This window comes from Lycorma delicatula, chromosome 1 (assembly GCF_047948215.1).
Source record: "Lycorma delicatula isolate Av1 chromosome 1, ASM4794821v1, whole genome shotgun sequence".
Classification (NCBI taxonomy): Eukaryota; Metazoa; Arthropoda; class Insecta; order Hemiptera; family Fulgoridae; genus Lycorma; species Lycorma delicatula.
The window spans coordinates 92,038,058-92,056,739 of record NC_134455.1 but is presented as its reverse complement, the minus strand read 5'-3'; the positions used below and the strand labels follow the sequence as shown (position 1 = coordinate 92,056,739).

General features: G+C 30.9%; 1 protein-coding gene across 1 annotated transcript in view; it reads right to left on the bottom strand.

The window, feature by feature from the left end:
• Positions 1-18,682, bottom strand: part of LOC142320122 (glutamate dehydrogenase, mitochondrial-like) — a 281,974-nt gene that overhangs the window by 31,169 nt on the left and 232,123 nt on the right. Inside the window, exons 3-5 of the mRNA XM_075357803.1 lie at positions 14,163-14,249; positions 9,981-10,168; positions 3,324-3,440 (exon numbers count right to left, since the gene is read on the bottom strand). Of these exons, the coding sequence (XP_075213918.1) occupies positions 3,324-3,440; positions 9,981-10,168; positions 14,163-14,249 (392 nt within the window). The remainder of the gene's footprint in view (positions 1-3,323; positions 3,441-9,980; positions 10,169-14,162; positions 14,250-18,682) is intronic.

Below are 18,682 nucleotides of genomic sequence, written 5' to 3'. Positions count from 1 at the left end.
TCATATGATATTATTCTGCTCAATTTCTGTGGTCGCCTCTCACATATGTTTACCACGTCTATTGTTGCAGTGCTGCTTAACATAAAAGTTACAAACTTTTTTGCATAGATTAATTAAGATATAAATTTCACTTCGTTATCCTTTATGAAGAAATAATAAATAAACATAAGGAATAAGGGTGGATAATTGGTTTCTTAAAATATTTTTTTCATCAAGTACATATTTATTGAATCTGAGAGTAAATCTGAATTAAGTACACCTTAAGATGGTTCAAGCCATGTATGTTAAATGCAAAATAAAGATGAAGTAGTAGGGGAGAAACAAAATCGTTTGTAATAGACAAGGAATAGTATATCTTCATTATTTACTTTAATAATGGATGAAATGTAAAAACAAGTAAATGTAATTCTAGGGAAGTGAAAAACCTGACTGTCTGGAGATTAAATTATGATTTGGGGAGGGAGAAAGAATTAAGTCCAGAAACAATTTGATGGAATTAGAGAACTGATGAGTAGTACATAAAGATAAGGTAGACAAAAGCAAGAAGATGATTGTAAGTAGAAAAAACAGAAAGAGAAAAGAAATTAAGAATGACGGATGAAGTAATGGAAAAGGTAGAGAATTCAGTGATAGTTATTATGTTGGCACTGAAGAAAAAACGGGAAAGGAAACTGGAAAGAGTGCTAGGAGCAAAGAGCTTTTTTTCAAAATGTAAGATGAAAGGGATGAAATAAAAAGGTTTCTAAAGAGTGTACAGAGACTGTGTTGGAAAAGCAAGGATGACAGTACAAGGCAAAAAGAGAGTATCCATGCTTACAAAGCGTGGAAAAAAGTTTCTGATGTGTTTCTAAGATGTAAGTATTCTTGAAAATTAATTTTCTAAGAATGATGGGAAAAACTAGATGAGATAATTTGGTTAATGATTGCTAAAAAAGTTACTAGTGAAAAATAACGAAAGAAGAAGAGAATGTGGCATCATTCCAATACATGGTCTGAACCAGGAAACAATGGATAGATAAGGTTAGGGAAGACAAGTGATATGAGGGTGATAAAAGATGAATGGTGAAAAAGAGGAAAAATGATGAACTATTATTCACTGCATGATGGATACATTTGGAAAATGAAAGAAAAAAAGACTAACTAATTATTAAGATATATAGATTTCTTGTAAACTATACATTATTTAATGTTGCTATTAAAAGGAACCACATGGTTGTTGAGCTGCATTACAAAAAGCTACACAAACCTCCAGAAAATATGATTTCCTGAAAACCTTGTTTTTAGATTGTAATAAAATATAATCGTCTTTGCATTCTATTTGAAGAAAATAACTCCATAAACAGTACGTAAATTAATTTTCATTGAAGAATGTATAAATATTATTATCTAAAAGAGTTTAATGAAAAAAATGTTTAAAAGAAAAGCAGAATAAATTACAAAATTCAAATGTAATTAACAATGTGCACAGTTTGATAATAATAGAAAATCATCAACTGCTCAAGAAATTACAGATAATATTGGGATTAGCAAATAGTTCTGTACACATGATTTGGACTCACACAAAGTAGCTGCAGAATATGAGCCAGAGCTACGTTAGCTAGAACAGAAGATTCGTTTTGATGTTGCACAGAAAATGGTGGAATGCACTAATGGCGATATTAACTTCCTTAAGACTATAAGTGGTGATGCATCACCAGTTAAATGGGTCATGATAATGTATCTGATCATTTGTTACATCTAAAACAGAATTTTTTGATCGATCATGTAATTCCTCTGGTTTGATAGTTTTCTACTTACCAGACATGGGTAGTTGTTATTTTTGTTTTCTAAGCTGAAAATGTTGCTGAAAGGGTTCTGATTTGGCCACTGCGAGAACATAATGCCAAATGCAACAGCAAAGCTGATAGCTATTCCAAAAGAGGTTTACAGAAAATGTTTCATCAATGGAAGAAGAACTAGGTTAAGTGCATGTATAGTCACAAAGTGATAACTTCAAAGTAAGGAGTGGAAACCTCTAGATAAGTTTTTTATATTCACAGTGTACGGCTGGATACTTTTCGAACAGATCTGCTACACTTTACATGTTGATATTACCTATATAATAAATAATCTATTTATTTTGAATGAAATATTTATCAATATTTTGTGTATATTTTTATTTGGCTAATACATAAAAATATTATTTAGTAGTGTTAATGTCTGAGAAGAAAGTATCTTTTCTTTCTTTCTCTTTCTGTTTAGCCTCCGAAACAGAGGCTAAGGTATTACTTCAAAGGATGATATGTATGAATGTAAATGAAGTGTAATCTTGTAGTCTCCAGATCGACCATTACTGAGATGTGTGTTTAATTGAAACCAAACTGCCAAAGAAAACTTGTATCCACGATCAAGAAAGGATCAGAAAAAAGGATCTGACTAAATAAACTGTAACTCTTGGCCAAAGAGCGTTTTCTTATACTATTATAACCATTGATATTAATGGTGAAACATATAACAGGAATGAGAAGGTTACATCTGCCTGATGATCTTAGACATAAATACAATGATAAGACTTATCAGATATTTTAATTTAAAAACAATTAGCATCAATAAACTAACAGATTATTTTAACTAGGGTAAGTTTGATTTTATAATTTAGTCGATTATAATCTACTACAATTTTTATTATCTTTTTTCTTTTAAGAAAAGTACGATAAATATCATAGCAGCAGTTCAAATGTTAGATGAACAGTGAGAAATGAATTGTTACAAGTGCACAAATAAGAAGAGAAAATAGGTAAATAAGTATTGAACATAGTAAAATATAGTAACAAATACTGAAATGAAGGTTTGAAATTAAAGGCAGCTAGCTAACCTACAGTTACAGTATGTAACATACTGTTTCCCAAAGAAAGCAAAGCAAAGAAAGGAAAGTTTCTTGGTTTATATTGTGTTATATTACTTCTTATGGCATATTAAGAATCTGAGGTACAGAATATACAGAATTAGTAAAACTTCCTTTCTGAGAGCATTGACGATGTTTGTCATACAATCAGTTTCTGTGGTGAACACAGTGTCCTTTATCAACAGCAAAGAACATTCTGTTTGCCAAAGTTTATACAGTCAAAGACAATTAGAAATGAACAAACTCTTCACTTTACCTTAGCTTATGATGATGTTACTTTTGAGAATGGTTCTTATTATCAGGAATAATTGATGTCTCTTGTCAGCAGACCTAATTAAAGATCATTATAAACTTCTACCTTCCAAGCTAAGAAATTTTTATAAATATTACTCATCAACAAAAATGATTAAATAAAAGAATAAACAAGTAAAATAAATACCTTAGGGTCAATTCCTTCATTATTATAAATTGAACCCTCTCTTTCAATTACACCAATACATGTAGCACCAGCCCTGTGCAGGTATCTCATTGTATGCAGACCTACATTACCAAAGCCCTGAAAAGGAAAAAAAAATAACTTGCACTCTGTGAGAAATATTAAAACAAAAACTTATTTAAATACTTAGTAAAGTCAGTAATATCGATGCAAGAGCAAAAAAAAAAAAATAATAATACAAATCAATAATGCAATCTTTATATAATTATGGTACAGTGACAGTTGTGAGTAAATAGAACAAGAGTTATAAGGCTTTGTTATAAACATAATGTTTTATTCTTAGATATTTACTCTTCTTTGTAGAAGTGAATAGCAAAATAAATAAGTACAATTAGTTTTATTATCATTGTAAAGATTTAATGTATCTATTGTCATAAGTAATATGTTCAATTCTATTTTTTTATATCATCTTATTTGTTTAAGTATAACTTTTATATAAGCAAACAATAGTTATAATAATAAAATTAACTTATGACTAGAAAACTTATGATGCCATTTTGAATAAACTTCTTTAGATAAAAAATACCAACATAATCATGCTCATTTACCTTTCTTGAATAGCTAAAGAAATTGGAAATTAAATGGTTATTCTTCCTAGTTCTTAGGAAAGCAAAGCAAAATTAATTTTGATTAATAAAACTGATGAGATTAAAAAGGGGTTGCCAAAACAGCAAAAATTGAAAAATAGAACCTTGTAAGATTGTTCTCCTAAAGTCATAAAATATAATTAAGAAGATATTTTTTTCTTAGTTATTCCTTAGTTTGTTAATTGATTACTAAAAACAAATGCATCTCACTAAAGTTGAAAACAGCAACAGAATCTGTCATAATTTTTATTCCGACAATACTGAGTACAATATCTATTCCACATTTAAATCTACCTTTAAAAACATCCTCTAAAATGTTTAATGGTGTTAAATTATAAGCTTGAAATTCACCAAAATTTATAATACTGACATTTTAAGAAAACAGATTTTGAATTTCCTGTATAAATCCCTCTTTAAGGTTGAGCTACTCTTAGTATTTTGTAATTGAAAAGCAAGAATTAGCTCTAAAAGTTACTATAAAAATATATTCAATAAGATTTTGCTATCAAATTACAGCTAGCAAAAAAATTTGCCTAATTTCTGTGCCAAGTATAAAATGAAACCATACTGAAATTCTTGAGACCTAATTTAAGAAGTAAATTGCCAATGAACAAGTAGAAAATTAGAAAAAAATTGTAATTTATTCTTAAAAAAAATTTATGTAAATAAAATCAATAAAAGTGTAAGTTTTAGGTATTCAGCATAATTGAAAATAAATAATACCAAAATCTAATAGAAAGATGTTAAAATTTTTAACAGAACAAAAATTTTTAATGACAATGTTAAAAAATTATGAGAGCTACTATCTCCATACAAGTTTAAACTATAGTTAAAATTCAGTCTTGTCACACTGGTTTAAATCTAGTTTTTAGATTCCAAATCTACAACCATTATCTTAGAAATGAATTATGGATTAAACTAAGTTCAAACTTATTAAAGTTAAACTCTTGGCGAGCTGTTTTAAACCTTGTTTAAGCTAATCTGAAGCACAAAATCTAATTTTCTAAACCAATTATTTTGCATACAGCATAATTTATTTGTGTGATCGTTTTGTTAATTTTTTTTCATAGACATTATTATTTATAAAAAAGCAACTGTATTAAATTAGATGAGTACAAAGAGAACTAGGTAATTTATTTTTTTTGTGAACGATTTCTTAATTACTATGGAAGAAATCATCAAGATATTTTATAAAATTGAGGCTGATGTACAACTATGATGCCAAGGACTAAGTAGAACTGATCATTTTCAAAACTGGAATGAAAATTATTATTTTTTGACAGATTTAGAATGCATAAAAATAGAACAAATACTTTACATCACACAAAAGACAACAAAGAAAAACGATCTAAAACAACGCTCTTTCCCTAGACCTTATGTTTCTTTAAACTCACAGATATTTTTCTTTTAAGTTTTTTTGATAAATAATAGTAAAGTAATAAAAAATACATTAATAGATCAATTGCACATTTCAATAGTATATAAAAATGCAAATTTCTCATGAAGTAGCAACTGCTAAATATAATTTTTATTTACAGAGTCATTTTCCAAATTTTATTTGTGCCAATATGTAAAAATACAATATCACCTATTGGAGATGAAGTTGAAACATTTAACAATCATAAAAAAATTTTGTCATTAATTATACAGACTATTAGTGATTCAAATTTATTATAAGGATATTGTAGCCCACGACCTGGCTTGACTCATGGCTTCCTATTCTTTAATTCCTCAAAAATTAAGAAGGAATTTGAGGCTGATAATATGCAACATCTGTACCAATAAAAAATAATGATTAACTATATAACTAACTAAATTCCTGATAACACCAGTAGAAAATATGATTGTAGAAGAAAGCTTTTCCAAGAATCCCTTTTAAGAACAAGAAACCCCATTGAAAGGAACCCCTGTGGAGTGTGGAAACAGAGATTTTTCCAGTTTTAGCTACAGGAATACGGTTAAATCATGAGAAAGTTAACATTGTAGCAACTGCAGTACTACATAATACTGCAATATGGAAAATGACAATTTGCCACCAATCGCAGTCAAAAAAAATAATTTCAGTTAATGGAACAAGTAGTATTCATCAAGAATGTTATGTACAATTTTTTTTCCGTTACTCCCCTGGGCCGGACATACAGTTAAATAAAACTCAGCTCAGGGGAGTGAACTTTACGCTAAGGGGCCTCCCCACCTACTGGCAGTAAGTCCAGCACGGCAGCCCCCCCCCCAACAGTTAGATCTTTCCATTATTTATTGCCAACTTTAATGGGGGTACTCCATTATTAAATTCTCCACCAGTATCAGGTTTTTTCAATTGTATCCCCTAACCTAGTCTCCCTTGGAGTCTTCAATTGATCATCGAAATTGGCATACCTCGGCATGCCGGCTCTCCCGATTGGGGCTGCTCCCCAACCTTACACTAAAACCCTCTTCTTCTACCTTCCGTATCTTTGCATCAAAGCACCTCCCTCAAGTATTCCTCCAGTTACTCTGCGACATCAGCATATACAGGACTATATCCTCCATCTCCAGATTTACAATAACAGCTCGACTACGTTATTCAATCCATTCCTCATTGAGGGTGTGCTCAACTGAGTCCCGTTCACACAATACATACAGTTAGGCGACTCCCTCCTCCCAATTCCATACAAATAAACTTCAAAATTATTGTGACCAGATAACATTTGCATTAGATAAAAACTCGTCTCACCAAACCTTCTACTATACCATACTATTAAATCAGAAATTAATCTTCTCATCCAATCAGCCTTGACACCCAAGTTCCATCTGTCTTCCCACACTCTTAGTGTTTCATTTCTAATTTCAGCACTGTCAACGTCTTCATACTTACGGGCACATTCAAGAACCATAAGGTCTATGGGGGGAGTCCCAGCCAGTATACATACTGCATCATAAACCATCCGATATGCTGCTGCCACACCTAACAAGGCTCTTCAATGAATTCTCTCTAGTCTGATTCAGTTCCTCTGTATACCACCAACTACAACCTTCCAAACAGGCACGGCATATAACATAATCGAAGAAATTGCCGACTTAATGGCTCGACGTTTAGATGCCCGTAGTGCAACCTGTGAAGTCATCAGACGACTTAATGCCTTAAGAGTCCTTTCAGACCTTTCACAGCACTCCAAAACATGTTTGCTGAACCGTAGTGACTTGTCAATTGTCACACTAAGGTACTTCACCTTAAGGCTTTCTTGTAAACAGTGATTTCCAACCACCAACCTGATGGTATCAACTCTATGTTTCCCTGTTAAGGAAACATACCGACACTTATCAAGAGCAAGTTCCAGACCGTGGTCTCTCAACCATACATGGATCAAATCAAGCGCAGCATTGCCCCTGTGCAGGATCTCCTGCTCCGTCCTGCAACTAATCATAAGGACTAAATCATTCACATAAGCAATTGACTGCATATGCTGCGGCAACTGAACACCCAAAACGAGGGGACCCAACACTGAACCCTGTGGGACTCCCCCAAACATCTGGAAACTGAAAAACCCTTCCAAAGTCTCTGTCTTGATCCATCTCTCATTTAAATAATTTCCGACTTTCTTTTCAATTACAAATGCCCTTATTTACCAGGACAGACAATGAACGTCCCAAGGCACGGAACCAAATGCGTTCTGAATATCCAAGAACAGCAAAATAGGGATACTCCTCATCCTCCATGTGCCTTGTCTAACCTCCTTAGCCCAGTGTATCACTCGTGATACAGTTTGAATGGCCGATCTGCCTGGCATGAAACCATATTGATTTTTACGTATACCACCTTCTCTGTTGAGTTCCTCCATGATTCTTGACGCTAACAACCTCTCAGCAACTTTACCCAAATTGTTAAGGAAACATAATGGTCTAAACCCTCTGGCCATGTCATCAGCACCACCTTTGGGAAAAAAAAGCCGTCCTTCCTTCCAACAGGCTGGGAATGAACAATAAAGAACCTTCCAGTTCTTTATTGAAAATGTCTACTAAGGCCCGTGATACCCTACCGATGAGGCTCTTTAGCACCTTGGCTGGGATTCCGTCCGGCCCTGGACTTTTCACATTCCCCAGCCTATTTATCGCCATAATATCTTCATCAACAGTATATCTTCTTCTCTCAAAAACTGGTGGGCCAACTATTCTTCGTTCGGCGCAAGGGAAGTCTTTTCACCTCATACTTTGCCCTATTCATCGTCAATACAGGGAGGCGCCTACCAAATCTCTTCATCACAATCTGGTGGGCCCTCCCCCAGGGATTCCTATCCAAATCCTCGCAGAGCTCCATCCATTTTTTGTGCTTTACTGTCTCAATCTCATAATTGAGAGCACGTCTGCGATCTCTATAATCTCAAGCAGCATCAACATACTCCGCTCTATCCTTTTGACACAACTGCTGCATATGTCTCCGGCTGGATTGCAACTCCTTCCGCATCTGCGCAATTCTTGTGGTCCACCAATATACGGGCTTGAAACCCTGATACTTCAGTCTTCAACTGTGCAATCTCATCTTTGATAATCTCTTGAAGTCCCTCTGGAGTTAAATTCAATCGAACAATCACTCTCTCTACTACTCTTATTTACAATCACGTCCACCTGCCAGTTGGACAGACAGAACAGCGGGCCACCGACCCTCACTTTCAATGACGGATCTTGCAACTCAATTGACGTGGCTAGATGATCGCTAGCAATATTCTCCGTAAGCACCTTCAAGGAGCAAAGCTCTCGATCCCGCTGACCATCCAGAATAACGAGATCAAGGACTGAATACTGTCGCCTAGCCGTATACGTGGGAATACCATCATTTAAGCAATATAATCCATGCAGCTGCATCGAATCCACAAGGCTCTCTCCCCGCCTGTTAGTCACAGTGCAGCCAGCTTCATGTACAGCTGGCAAGACCAAACCGTACTCTCAGATGTGACCAGATAATTTACGAGTACTTTTGTAGTTTAATACGTAATGATTTAAAAGGCAAAGAGCATATGGCTAATTTTTTATGTTACATAATTTATTTTATGTAATATTAACAATAGTACACTGTAACAGAACAAATAAAGAGTAAAACAAAAATTCAAACGAATAAGAAAAAATTAAATAAAAAAATGGTTAAATTTTAATTAAAATTACTTTTAAAAAATCATACAATTACATATTGTTAATTTTCCCCAATTCCATTTCCTTACATTTAATTTTTGTTTTAGTAATTTCATCCCAAATACATCTTGACACAATTAATTTTTAAATTATCAGAACATAATTTGAGAAGGAAGACTCCTTCTGGAACTGCTACATTCTATAACGCAATAAGCTTTCCTTTTGTTTTGCACCCCTTGCACTTTTTCCTACAGGATATTCTAATTTAGTCCCCTTTTTCTTCAGTTTCTATGTAGTACATATAATTTAGGATTTCTCAAGACTCTCAGTGAAGTAATAGTAATAAAATCTGTTTTCTACTTTCAATTATATCTTTCTGTTTTTTATTTATATCAAGTAGTAAGTTAATTTCCTTTTGATTAAAATTTATTTTTTTGTCTTTTTCCTTATTAACAGTTCTTTATCTTTATCTTCCATCAAATTGAAATAACAGTAACTCTATTAATTTATCAAGTATGCAACTTTATGATGTAAACAATAAAATACATAATAAAATCAAGGGTTTGTTTTATTTTAATAACAGTTGATCATATGATCGGTAGAAAATATCAGAAAAGTTCTGTCATTCAAATTTTACTATTCAACAACAGTAAAGTTTAAACTAAACAGCAAAACAGAAATCATTTGGGAAATTAAAGATAAAACTAGTAATAATTTTAGTTTAAAGATAAACTAGTATAACAAAATATTGAGAAAATGACCTTGAATAACTTACATTAACCTTTAAAAAATAAACAGATAATATCAATATATAATATGAATCGACAACTACTACTACTTCTCAACTGGTATGTACTAGTGTGACAAAACTGCAAAAAAAATTATAAAAACTTAAGAGAATCAATAATACCTGAACAATAAATGTTTTGCCTCCCCAACCAGGTGTAGTTCCAATCATGCTCATATAATTAGCTTCCATAATGAAATTTTCCAGGCCGTGAAAAACACCACGCCCAGTAGCTGAAATACGGCCGTGAATACCTCCTTGGTTGATTGGTTTACCGGTAACACAAGCGTGGGCGTTTATGTCTAAATGTCCTGTAACATTTAAAATTACATCTCAACATAGATGTATAAAAACAGACATTAACAAATAAAAAAAGATATACAAAAATTAAATATTAAAATTGTCTTCAACTGTTACATTTACAATTTTACTTGGTAAAATTCCTTCAGTATGTTTAATATCGGTTATAAAAAAATTATAATTTCTCTATTTCCCTCAAAAGAAAGAGAAGAATAACAATTATTTCTCCTTCTGTTGCTACTGTTATTATGAAATCATAAACATCAATGAATTCGTAAAAACTAATTAAATTACTTTTAATTATTTCACTGATTAAAACCCACTCATCATTAAACAATTTACTAAAATCCAACTTTCCAATAAACGGTGTATTTACACTTTCATGAAAAATTAAGGCAAGATATGTCTTATCTCAATATTCTGTCGGTTTATTTAATAGAATATAAATATATATATTTTGTTATTTATACATATTTATTATTTCTCATCAGATTTTTAAGATTAGATGTTTATATTTACTCACGTAAGTGTAATTTTTAAAACAAAACCGGTTTCAGATTTTGTTGAATCATCAGGTGCTTATTACACTACATACACACAGTTCTCTTTATTAAAAATAATATTATTTTATCACTGACTGACTGTCTATATGTTATTTATTATCTTTCACTGAAATAAAATTAATTAGTTTCCTGTAATTATTATCTGTTGATATAAAATGAAACTACTGCTTTAGTACGATATTCGAATACTTTTTTTTTTAAATGACTCGGTAACTGCACAGCTCCAACCAACTGGAATTGGTTTTTTAGTTAGATTAGTTTCTAACTAGTTAAAAGTAATCTTTGCTCAAGATTACTTAGAATACAACTAATCTTAGGCAGGTTAATTTTACTGATACTATTCTCTATCTTAGTACATAAAATAAATTGTTGCAAAACAGACCTTATTACAAAGTCAGCATACAACAAACGTGTTTCCTAGATCTTTCTCATGTAGGCGCAAAGCTTGGAAAAAAATATATACTTTTTCCAATATAAATAAAAAATAATGTTAGAGAACACAAAAAAAAATAAAAACCTTAATAAAATTACATGAATATAATGAACTCTAGCATTAGATCAATGACCAGAATATTCCAACCTCAAAACATCGATATAATACCCTTCATGTTATAATAATATTAACATAAATAAAACACTCAGTTGCGACACATTATGTTAATTTGTGATGCATTAAATTAAAATTCAGCAGTTATAAGCACGTTCTGATAGTGTTCATTAATTCCTTTCATAAGCAACTCCTAAGAACATATATAATTTGACGTTCCTTTTTTTCCATTACTATACAATATTTTTTCAGTTTTATTTATATACACCCCTGTGAGTGTGTGTATACATATAAAACATACATAAATATATATATATGCATATATATATATTTTTTATTTGTAAAAACTAATAACACGCCTTTGTCCTATTTCAAAGGTACAGGTGATTCAAAGAAACGGAAAATTAAAAAAATTAAATAACGTTAATGAAAAATTTTTTTTAGAAAATGAATTTTATTTCATGTAATTGTTCAAATGTTGCCATTTTAGGATACATACATTTTAGTTTTTTTTTAAAGATGACATCTTGCAGGTGACCTCCTCTTCTACGTAAACACTCACGAAGTCTCTTCGTTAAATTGTTCATGGTTTGACGTAACATCTCAACTGGAATTTCCGCAATTGCTTCTCGGATCTTTGCCTTCAGTTCTTCCGTTGTAGCAGGTCTACTGTGGAACACTTTGCTTTTAAGGTGACCCCACAAAAAGTAATCGCAAGCTGAGAGATCAGGCGATCTGGGAGGCCATCTAATGTCACCATTTCGTGAAATGACACGTTGTCCAAACAATCGGCATACAGCTGCCATCAATATTCATGCAATATGTAACGTTGCTCCGTCTTGTTGAAACCAGGCTGTGTTAAGAATTGGTGGAAATCTCTTTTGTTGTTCCACAACAAAGGTTTCAAGCACGGCTACGTAACGAGCCGACATCACTGTAATCGCAAGACCGTTGTCATCCTCAAAAAAATAAGGGCCTATAACACCGTAAGATGACATAGCACACCACACAGTCACTTACTGGCTGTGCAATGGACGCTGGTGTAGCTGCGTAGGATTTTCTTGTGCCCAGTATCTGAAATTTTGCTTGTTAACAAATCCACTGAGGTGGAAATGCGCTTTGTCTGACATCCACGGTTCGTGAACAAACTCTTCGTTGTCATTTATCTTCTGAAGCATTACATTACAGAATTGTGCTCGCACAACTGCATCGTTCGGTTTCAGTTCCTGGACGATCTGCAACTTGTATGGCTGTAATTATTTGAAATTAAAAAAAAAAAGTTAAATTTAAATAAGTTTTGTTAGAACAAACTTTTCCTCTCTTGTGCGATGCCTAAAAAACACATTTAATACAGTAATGGACTAATTGGTTCAGTTTTTGTATGAAAAAATTTAATCTGAAAAATATAAATTAAGCCAAATTTTTATTATTATTGTTAAAGATTACATACTACACAAACATTTTGTAATAAGGAATAAAGAGAGTTGATTACTTGTACGAGTATAAAGAGATGAAATAAAGTTTGATTAGTTGCAATTTATAACAATTTAATGTCCTTATTTTATTCCATGTAGAAACATAATTTTCTATAAGAAAATTTTATAACTCTTTATGTTGTAAATACTTCATTATTATTAACGTGATTCTGGGAAAGATGTTAAAATTCAATCCCTTATAATTTAAGGACTCCAAAAAAAACCTGAACTTTCTCAGAAGGTAGGTTCTTGGGAAATAAAATAATTAAGACTGAAATGTAAAAACCAAAAAATCTTCAGCCAAAAAAACTTCAAAATGGTTACCTCCAAATAAATACTACAGGGTTCAGCTGCATTTAGTTATGCTACATTCTGTTGAATAATTGTACAAATGTCACAGAATTGTTAAAAAAAAGAATAAGAAAAAAATAAGAATAAAATGCTAAAGTATTAGGCACTAGTATCTCTATAATTCTACAGGTCCAATTTGATGAAAAATAATTGAATATATTATTATACGCCATAACTTCATTGTTTTAAGTGACCTAACATTAAATCACCATTGATAATTGTAAGCCAATTTCACAAAAAATAAGCATCCTGTGGCTACTAATGCAAAATGTAGAACAAAGGGATTTAATATAATCTTATTTAGTGAGCTGAATATATAAGCATGGGAAGCTTACTAAAATGTAGGTAATATTTAGCTACATCACTCTGTTCAACACAGGGACTGACTGAAAATTGAACTTCATTATTTTCAGGTAAAAAGTTCTGAAGAATTTTACTTGTATCTAAGGTATTTAACATACATTGTGTACATATGGTGTATGTATATCTCACTGAATGGTGACGTCATTCAGTGTAAGTAACAGAATAATATGACCATTCACACGAACACACCAGTCAGTAATAACTGTTCTAACGGTTTGTAATAATTGATTTTCAACTGTTCTTGAAGGATGTCACAAACAGACTTAAATCAAAATATATTGATTTTCCTCACTTTTATAATGTACATAAATGTACCATAAAAAACAGGTAGTGTAGCAAACTTCTTTTTTCCAGGATTTGACAAGAAATTTGGCAGGAGTTTTACAGCAGAATACCATTCCTGCCACCAACCTACAAGAGAGAATGAAGTATGGAAATGTTACAGCATATGAATAATGCCATGCCTGAATAGGATTCAAATCCAGATTATTCTACATTAAATAGAGAGGTGGTACCACCTCTCACAGAAGTCAAAGATAATGAACACACATTTTTAAAAATGTTTATGTTGTTGGTTATCGTGCAGGCCACGTTGAATCAAAACAATTAGAAATAATACTGAAAATTACAATGTTTATTATCACGAATCATTAACATAACTATAACAAAATTATACAATATTATTATAACTTATTAAAAGACTTACCAATAGTTTTGGCGTAAGTATCAGCAATCCATGACATTTCTCTTTCACCAGTACCCATATCTGGAGCAGGTACATCAACACCTGGTCCTGAAAATTTTAATTCATCAATTAAAAGATATCAAAAATAATTTAGAGATAATTAAAAATAATTAATTTTTTTTACTGTATAATTAAATGAAATAAAAATAGTTTTATATTTTTAAGCTCTAGTACAGAAGTTAAACTGCATTTATACTGAAAAAAAAAGTTATTATGCATTTATACTGAAAAATAAAGAATAAAAGACAAAAGTAAAAGCAAAATTACTTACAGCTGCAAAAAAACTAAATGGCCTTGATGGTTGGATGGTATGACATAATAATTAGTGCGTTAAAAAATTAAATATAAAACATAGTAGAATAAATTTTACTACGTTATGTTTTATTTTAATATTTATGCAGCAATTCAATTTTTTTAATACATATTATTTTGTTATTTTACACCATATAATTCACCGTGACTTACAACTGAATCAAATTGTAGCAAACACTGATTTCTTTGTCAGGATGGGTCATCTGCAGCATATAGATAGATGCTGTTGCCTTTTTTATAATAAAAAAACACATTATAATAATAAACACATATTTCATTAACGTATGAAATAATGATTATAAATTAGGTTAATTTATACATAAATAATTACAATGTTAATAAATTCTAATTGCCTAAATGAAAGTACGAGAATTTAAAAATACTGTATTGTAGTAAATGAGCTAAGCATGTTTTTGTCTTGCTCAACAATAAATCTTAAGAACTGATTCTATTTTATCAAGAAAAATATGTATCTCTGGTTCATTTTTAAAAGAGAAATTTCTAAAATTATTTTTAAAAATCCAACAAAGTTGTAATACTTTGCTGGCATTCTATTCCAGACGGTATCTGTTTTAGGTTGGACTTTTTCTTTTGATCGCTAAGTTTTAATGCTTCCAGAATATCATCAGAAATGATTATTTTGTTATGCGCCAGTTGAAAATGGTGTGAAATCACAAAAATCCATTTTTTCCTATTTCTCTAGATAACTCGATAACTGTTGATTTTAGAGAAAAAAGTTTTGTTATTAAATTTTATACACAATATCATCGGTTGCAAATCGAAAAATTCGTTATTATTTATGGAAAAATAACAACTGCTAAAAAATGAAAAAAAGAGAATATTTTTTGGAAATTTTTTTGAGTACTTATACTATTATAGTACTTATACATAGGACTTTAAGATTTTCCCTAAAATAACTTTTTGATATGATAAAGGAAAATTTCAACAGAATCGTTGACAGTTTTTGTACAATAATTATTCAATCAAGATTTCAAAAAAGAAATGCGATTTTTCCAAATTGTTAGAGCCTGAAATAAAGCCTGAATAGATACTTGAAAATTTAATCGCAGATAAAACAGCACTCAAACTTTCAAATGTATTTGAAAAATTTAAACCGGTTAATTAGGAGAACCTAGGAAATTTTACAAACATACTTGCAATTTTAACAAACAAAATTATATGTTTTTAATCGATTTCTTGTAAGCTAAAAAGTTAAAATATCATATTGGCAATCGCGAATTATTGCTAAATAACGGTCTATTAATAATTTATTCCAAAGGTACACAATGGCGGTAAACTATGACCGGTTATATTTACGGAGATAATTAACGAACGAAACTTTTTTTTAAAGAAGTGTCTTTCCGAGTATTATTAAATTGTAATTTTTAAAATTACTTTACATAAAAATTCGTGAAGATATTAAGTTTGTTTAAAAGCAAAGAAATTCTAAGATTTGCAACCTACGATATTGTGGGTAAAATTTAATAACAAAACTTGTTTCTTTCTCGATTTTTCTCTAAAATGAACAGTTATCGAGTTACCTAGGAGAAAAAATATAATGTTTTTTTACATTTTGTTTAATAAAAATTTTAAGTACATCTTTTTCAACTGGCGCATACGAAATAATCATTTCTGATGATATTCCGGAGGCATTAAAGCAAAAATTAGTGATCATAAAATCCAAATATGTCCATTTTAAAACTGATACTTCCTGAACTATTGGTTAATTATTCTTATATAGTGGAAAAAATAATACATGAAAAACGTTACCTAAGATTCCTTTTTTGGAGTGGGGATAATTTATGATGAAGTTTTATTGGGAAATTATATTATATATTTAAATAAGCCAAAATTTCTTTAAAAATTCAAAAAATTAAAATATTTTTAAACTTTGATCAGCAACCCCACTCCTAATATTGCTCCCAAAGTATTTTTTTGGGTCGCTTGCACTACGACTATTCCTAGGAAGATTTTAAACAAATTTTTGTTAAAAAATATGCAATAAATAAAAAGACAGCTTTTTCAATTTTTGGTAAATAAGCATTTTCGGGAAAATCTTTTTTTGGTACTTGCGTATTAACGCCACCGCAGCTACAACTTTATTTAAAAACAAAGTAGTTAATCGGATTTCGGTGGAAAATGGGCCGATATAGAGTTTAACATAAATAAATAAATATTTATTTTATAAATATTATTTAACCAAACTTAACCTACGCTCGCTAACCTTGACTAATTAACACCGTAATTTTTTGAGTATTTATTTAATAAATTCAGTAATTATTGCAATTTGATTATTTATAAATATAATAATTATAATAAATAATTGATGATATTTATAATAAATAAATATTTATTAATAATGATATTTATTAATAAATAAATGATATTTATAATAAATAATTGCAATAATTACTGAATTTATTAAATAAATACTCAAAAAATTACGGTGTTTAATTAGTCAAGGTTAGCGAGCGTAGGTTAAGTTTGGTTAAATTATATTTATAAAATAAATAAATATAAATAACCATTTATGTTCTGTTTTGAATCTGTTTCGGCCCATTTCCCACCGAAATCCGATGACTATTTTGTTTTTAAATAAAGCTGTAGCTGCGGGGCGTTAATACGTAAGTACCCTTAAAAAAAAAAAATGGTAGGATAAGCGTGCACGCATATAGTGAGCTTAATATAAGTGAGGTTATATTCACAAAATTTTGAGAAAATTAACTCCAAAAAACTATCTTCCTCTCCTCCACGGAGAAACTGACTCAAACATTTTACCAACGAATTGCTACATACACACGAATCTACATAAAATTTATCTTCAAATATGCCATCGCACGTACGTACATATGAATAAACATTGCCCTCCCCCTTTTGGGGTCTAATTCATTAGTTACAACTGAATAACAGTTAGTAATTATTTTGGTAATTAGGTATGCTTTCCAAAAAAAAAAAATTTAAAAAAAATCAATGAGAATTGATTTTGGTACATTTTTTGAATAACCCAATCATTTTCTGACATTTTCCTTGGAATATTATAAATATAATTCACTGTTATATCTCATTATTTTTAAAGGATTTCATATCTAATTATTATTAGTTAATGGATTTTTTCTTTCGATTCCTATTTTACTGAATTTTTTTGAGGGGTTAGGAATGCGTTTTACGGCCAGTTGTCTTTCTAATGCTAACCTTCTAGGATAAATGAAGAATGGAAATTAGCAATGCGAAAAATCCATCATTGACTGGCATTTTGAGATACACCCAGAAATTTTGAATGAAAGACATCACTCTACCAATATCTATGAGGTCTGTTCAGAAAATAACCGAACATTTTTAATTACGCGCCAAAGGAGATATTTGGTAATGTGCGGTTGGCAGCATTGTGTTCCGCATAACACCTCTGTAATCACATGTTCTTGGATTGTACATATCTCGTTTAGTTTTCGTGTTACTGTTATTTGATTGAAACGTGTTTAAGTGTTAGTAGCGATTTTGACGTAAAATTTTGAAAACGAGGAAAACTTTCAAAGAAACGTTTCAACTTTTGAAACACGCTTACGGAGATGATGCTCTGGGTCGATCCGATGAAAGTGATGCTCTCTGTTTTTCGATTTTAATAGAATTGTGTATTTTGAATTCTTGCCTCAAGGTGAACCATAAAAAAAAATCCGCAAAAAGAGACCAGAGTTGTGACGAGACAATTCATTGTTCCTTCAACACGACAATGCGCCCGTACACTAGCTTTCTCAATTCGTCAGTTTAGTGCAAAAAATCAGATATGACTGTCCTCCCTCAGTTTCCCTACTCGCCAGACCTGGCTCCTTGCGAATTTTTCTTATTTCTGAAATTAAAATCAGTGATGAAAGGACGCCGTTTTGAGACTATTGATGACATTAAAGAAAATTCGTCAGGATCTTAAAGAATCCTGACGAATTATAAGTCAGGATTGATTTTTCGTCAGGACTACTTCACGAATTGGAAACACCGCTAGAAAAAGTGTGAATAAGGGAGGGGAGTACTTTGAAGTGGTCAAGGATCAATAACCTGTAAAATTAATTATAGAAATGAAAACATAAAGTTCTGTTATTTTCTGAACAGATCTCGTAGTATTCCTCAAGTACCAGTTATTACTTATCACCTAAACCAGCGATTCTCAACCTTTTTAC